The 6,000-nt window shown below is 40.7% G+C and overlaps 1 protein-coding gene across 1 annotated transcript in view; it reads right to left on the bottom strand.

The window, feature by feature from the left end:
- Positions 1 to 218: 218 nt before the first annotated feature.
- The window catches only part of LOC115121642 (filamin A-interacting protein 1-like), a 93,106-nt gene continuing 87,324 nt past the window's right edge, over positions 219 to 6,000 (bottom strand). The window contains exon 6 of the mRNA XM_065023724.1: positions 219 to 2,452. Within this exon, the coding sequence (XP_064879796.1) occupies positions 2,246 to 2,452 (207 nt within the window). The 3' untranslated portion in view covers positions 219 to 2,245. The remainder of the gene's footprint in view (positions 2,453 to 6,000) is intronic.

Raw genomic sequence — 6,000 nt, 5'->3', positions numbered from 1 at the left:
AATTGAACCATGATGAGATCCTCTGATATACAGGTAGGCCTGCATTTACACAGTGGTGAAATTCTGTGATGGAATACTGTGATAATTACCCATTTAAAAAATATATATATATTAGCTTGCACAATTCATATTCCCACCAGATTGGGAGTTTTTTTAACCTTCTATATTTCAGGCAGAGCAAGCTGGGTTTCTTATATATAAAATAAAATGTAAATGTGTATATGTATATGTAGGTATAAAAACAATATTTATTGATAACCAATTAATAGTCTGATCATTACATTTCAGAGATCATCACTGAGGTCGCATTCAACATAAAATACCAATAATACACATGTACATTATTCAAACTGTTAATAGCATTCCTTTTTTTGCCACTCATAGAATTAGACTAATTAAGTAGTGGATGTAAATTAGATAGGTCTACCACATTAAAATAGCAATACAGTTAATGTTTCAAGGGGATAATACACATTCATATTTTAATGGTATTAGCAATAACAGTAGCCTATATATATGTATATACATATATATACATATATATCTATATATATATATCTCATAATTGATCAATTACTACAATTACCGCTCACCAGGGGCGCAACTTTGGTTTTAGAGGTGGGGACACACACATACAGTGCCTTGCGAAAGTATTCGGCCCCCTTGAACTTTGCGACCTTTTCAGTTCTTTCCACAGATTCTCGATTGGATTCAGGTCTGGACTTTGACTTGGCCATTCTAACACCTGGATATGTTTATTTTTGAACCATTCCATTGTAGATTTTGCTTTATGTTTTGGATCATTGTCTTGTTGGAAGACAAATCTCTGTCCCAGTCTCAGGTCTTTTGCAGACTCCATCAGGTTTTCTTCCAGAATGGTCCTGTATTTGGCTCCATCCATTTTCCCATCAATTTTAACCATCTTCCCTGTCCCTGCTGAAGAAAAGCAGGCCCAAACCATGATGCTGCCACCACCATGTTTGACAGTGGGGATGGTGTGTTCAGGGTGATGAGCTGTGTTGCTTTTACGCCAAACATAACGTTTTGCATTGTTGCCAAAAAGTTCAATTTTGGTTTCATCTGACCAGAGCACCTTCTTCCACATGTTTGGTGTGTCTCCCAGGTGGCTTGTGGCAAACTTTAAACAACACTTTTTATGGATATCTTTAAGAAATAGCTTTCTTCTTGCCACTCTTCCATAAAGGCCAGATTTGTGCAATATACGACTGATTGTTGTCCTATGGCCAGAGTCTCCCACCTCAGCTGTAGATCTCTGCAGTTCATCCAGAGTGATCATGGGCCTCTTGGCTGCATCTCTGATCAGTCTTCTCCTTGTATCAGCTGAAAGTTTAGAGGGACGGCCAGGTCTTGGTAGATTTGCAGTGGTCTGATACTCCTTCCAATTCAATATTATCGCTTGCACAGTGCTCCTTGGGATGTTTAAAGCTTGGGTTAATCTTTTTGTATCCAAATCCGGCTTTAAACTTCTTCACAACAGTATCTCGGACCTGCCTGGTGTGTTCCTTGTTCTTCATGATGCTCTCTGCGCTTTTAACGGACCTCTGAGACTATCACAGTGCAGGTTCATTTATACGGAGACCTGATTACACACAGGTGGATTGTATTTATCATCATTAGTCATTTAGGTCAACATTGGATCATTCAGAGATCCTCACTGAACTTCTGGAGAGAGTTTGCTGCACTGAAAGTAAAGGGGCTGAATAATTTTGCACGCCCAATTTTTCCGTTTTTGATTTGTTAAAAAAGTTTGAAATATTCAATAAATGTCGTTCCACTTCATGATTGTGTCCCACTTGTTGTTGATTCTTCACAAAAAAATACAGTTTTATATCTTTATGTTTGAAGCCTGAAATGTGGCAAAAGGTCGCAAAGTTCAAGGGGGCCGAATACGTTCGCAAGGCACTGTATATATATATTGTATTTTTTTCTACCCGACCGCTCGGAGGCGTCTGCATGGTCCTAAAGTACCCCGCTGCCTGTTTTTTATCACATTCCAATCATAAAACCCCGTCCCCAGTAAAAGTTGTGTCCCTGCTGCTTACACAGACAGATCAGTGAATGTTTCTTTGTGAAACACGTATGCTAGTTAACCTAGGCCTACTCATCTTCCTATTTTGGTGTTTTCATTATCAATACCGAGGCACACAAAAGCAGAAGTCTTTGTAGCAACAGGAATACATCATAATTGAGATCATAATGTGATGATACATCCAAGTGTTTGACGTTATATTCTAGTGGGGCGGTTGACCACATTTAGGTTGTTGGCTGCACTCTGAGTACCCTGCAGCGTCTTCTCTGAGGAGAGAGCTGTCTGGGGCTGTCCTTTATTGCTCTGCCCTGGATTGACCGCACTGTTTGTTCCTTTTGTACTGTAGGCTTTAGGTTTGGGGATCCTGGTTGGACCTGGGCGTCGGAATGCTTCCAAGGGGATCTGAGAATAGATGGAGAGAAAAAAGGGATCAATATCCTTACGATATATAACTGTAGGTTGTTTATCAAACTGACCACAAGATGGTGCCAAATTATGTTTTTTGGCAAACAGTAGCAAATATCTAGCAATTTTGGACAAAACACATTACAAAATAAATAATTACATGCTAATTAAGACATGTACAGGCTCATGTATGTGTGCAGTATAACAAGTAGACTAATAAAACAGTACTCTTTAAGTAAAGCTTTGACCATTTTTTCAACACAACCGACCTCTGTAAAGAATGGAACTAAAGAAATCCATGATTCCCTTTCTGAAACCGTCTTGGGAGTTTATAGAGCTATTCACAGACAAGTAATCCCAAAGAAGGCTTATAAGAGAGAGTGGGAAGGGAAAATGTTTGGAGACAGGTATTGGATTGTGTTTTAGCACCAACTGCCAAAACAGTCACAGGAAATGTCTCCCGTGGGGTTTGCATCATTGTGTTGTTTACTGCACAATCAGCTTAAACTGTCATCTAATGCTCCTAGCGCTCCGTCTCAGCTCTGCCAGAAGGTGATGTCACCATAGGAGCTCTTCATGTTTGTCATCGCTCTGCGTTTAGTTTAAACCCCTCTCTGCTCAGTCTAAATGCTTCTCTTCTCAGTCTACCCTCCCTCTCTACTCAGTCTAAACCCCCCCTCTCTCTCTTTGCTCAGTTTAAACCCCAGTTATTGCCCAGTTTAAACCTCTCTCTCTTTCTGCCCAGTATAAACTCCTCTCTCTCTCTGCTTAGTTTAACCCCCGCTCTCTCTCTCTGCTCAGTTTAAACCTCTCTCTCTTTCTCTCTCTGCTCAGTTTAAACCCCACTCTCTCTCTGCTCAGTTTAAACCCCTCTCTCTTTCTACTCAGTTTAAATCCCTCTCTCCCCCCCTCTCTCTCTCTTTCTCTCTGCTCAGTTTAGACCCCCCTCTCTCTCTCTGCTAAGTTTAAACCCCTCTCTCTCTCTCTCTCTCTCTCTCTTACTCAGTTTAAACCCCACTCTCTCTCTGCTCAGTTTAAACCCCACGCTCTCTCTCTCTACTCAGTTTAAACCCCCCTCTACCTCTCTCTCGTTCTCGTTCTCTCTGCTCATTTTAAACCCCACTCTCTCTACTCAGTTTAAACCCCTCTCTGATCCCTCTCTCTGCTCAGTTTAACCCCCCCTCTCTCTCTGCTCAGTTTAAACCCCTCTCTCTCTCTCTGTTCAGTTTAAACCTCTGTCTCTCTGCTCAGTTTTTATAAAACTCTCTCTTTCTCCTCTGGCTTTAATGTAACTGCATGTGAGAGGGGTGATGATGAGGGCGCTTAGAGCAAAGAAATACAAGAAGGCATTCTCCCAGACCTGTTGCGCAATATAGGTTATTATAGTGTAGTTTTAATGTTGCAGCTTATTTCATCACTCTTTCTTTCTCTGAGAGAGAGCTCTTGTGAGACACTCCAGTTACATGCCGAAAGCTATTGAGTGAATCTACCAGTCCAAGGAGTATGTGGTTAAACGCTGTTAAAGACCAACTGTAAGTGAGTGTGTATAAGTGTTTTATGGTTTCGAAGATTAATTCTGAAACGTGCAATGAACCATGTCCTTAAATCCATGCAGGACATAAATTTGAAATGTGTTTTGAAAATGAGGTTAATGGACCAGAAAATCTGTGTGGGTCATGTCAGGGGGCCATGTTGATTTTACACGGAATGACCTTTAATTATAAGCCTCCTCCCTTTGGAGGCATGCAACAGGAGTACTAGAGTAAGCACTTCCTCTGCCACGGACAGACCAGCCTGCAGTTCACTAGGCCGGCCTGCGTTCTGCAATACTGGCAAAGATGCACAGTTGTCTCCATGGCAACAAAACACAGGATTTGTTTGGTGCTTGGATTGTGGTGCGAGACACTATTTCACAGCACACTACTGAGCCTCAGGATCCTCTTTAGTTCACAATATGAGGCCTTTGTTTGAAATGGGCCCTGCCCTGTCCGTTTATTTTCCTCTCCTTGTTCATTGGGCCTATCGGTCAAGGTGTTTGGATACCATTGTGATGATGACCGTTATTGTAAACGTGAATCCCATCAACTCCTAAACTAGCCTGGGAGTAGCCTATGCAGGGTCGCCAGAGATCGCCTACATCCGGTTTTCAGGGATACAATATTTTCAACCTAACTTCTGTTTCCCCTTAATAACGGATGTGGGAACTCCGCTCAGGCGTCTTTTTACGCCTGCTACATTAGGTTAACCTGTGATGTACACTGACGATTAGTCTCGCCTCTGATTGGCTACTATCCTTTCTGTATTGAAAAACAGCACAGTGGATGATGGTGCTGTGTGATTGTATAGCTTACGTAGACCTTAGATTTATCTGACATGCCAAAGGACATGCGTCAAGTGAGATATACAAAAGGAAAGGGTGTGTCAGACTATGAAGCCATCATCCATACTACTTGCACTTTGCTCTCATTCGATATGGACTGTGATGTTATTTTTACATCAGAACATGTGATCTGCCTGGCTCAAACAATGACCTCACTAGATGTGAATAAGTACGATCAGATAGATAATGACATGGAGGATATTTAAGGACACAGCTGCTCTGATCCCTTGAATGAATAGCATCTTGTTTAGCCTGCAAATTATTCTTGGGCATTGTGAGATTGGGATCCTGTTTCCAAATGTCAATGCTCCCAGCCTGAATCGATTTAAAGCTTGATATAGACACCTCTTTATAGTGATACAGAGGGTATTTGGATTGGGTGTGCATTTTCACATGCGTGAATGGATCTGACACATTTATGCTTCATTCAGGTGAGCTTTATATTACCAGTGTCACTCAGAAGTCTCTTCGTGATAAGCCAGTGCTTTGAGTGATGAGTGTGGTTTTTCTTCACTCCTCTACTGCAATCTATTTGCATTGTTGTGTAGATTGCATGACAATTTGCCATTAAAACAACTGTATGTATTTGCAAAAGAATCATACAACACTATGATGAACGTAAAGAATATTGATTCAAATTGATGCAGAGAGTTGCAGCAAAGAAACATCCACTTGGAGAAGACCCTCAATAGTTAAAGCACCTCTCGTTCGTCCAAGCTGACTTACATGTACTTTCCATGGTATCATTAAAGAGGAACTTCAAATTCACTCATGCTAGTCTTTACTCTTGGTAACTGGGTTTTTGTGTTTGGGATAGAAGGAGGAACTATGACATCACCAGCCTATGAATTTAACTCAGCCAAGAAAACACATGTCAGAATTCCCTGGCCTTTTTTTCATTTTCTAATAAATTCTGGACGTTCACACAAGAGTTCTTCTGAGAGTCCTGCTAGTAAAAAACATAAATGAAGTGTCTCTAAAATGTCCTATTCATTGTATGTGTGTGTCTTGATGGTTGAAGGACAATGGACTGCTATCAGAGGTTGTATTGATTGAATACTATTTCAAATGATTAAGGCAGCACTTGAGCAGTTAAAATAAGATCACAATGAAAAAATAAAATATAAAAACTTAGAAAACATGCATAAATAAAAACATAAAAAAT

This window comes from Oncorhynchus nerka, linkage group LG2 (assembly GCF_034236695.1).
Source record: "Oncorhynchus nerka isolate Pitt River linkage group LG2, Oner_Uvic_2.0, whole genome shotgun sequence".
Classification (NCBI taxonomy): Eukaryota; Metazoa; Chordata; class Actinopteri; order Salmoniformes; family Salmonidae; genus Oncorhynchus; species Oncorhynchus nerka.
The sequence above is the reverse complement of the archived record's forward strand: the minus strand, read 5'-3'. Positions and strand labels throughout refer to the sequence as shown.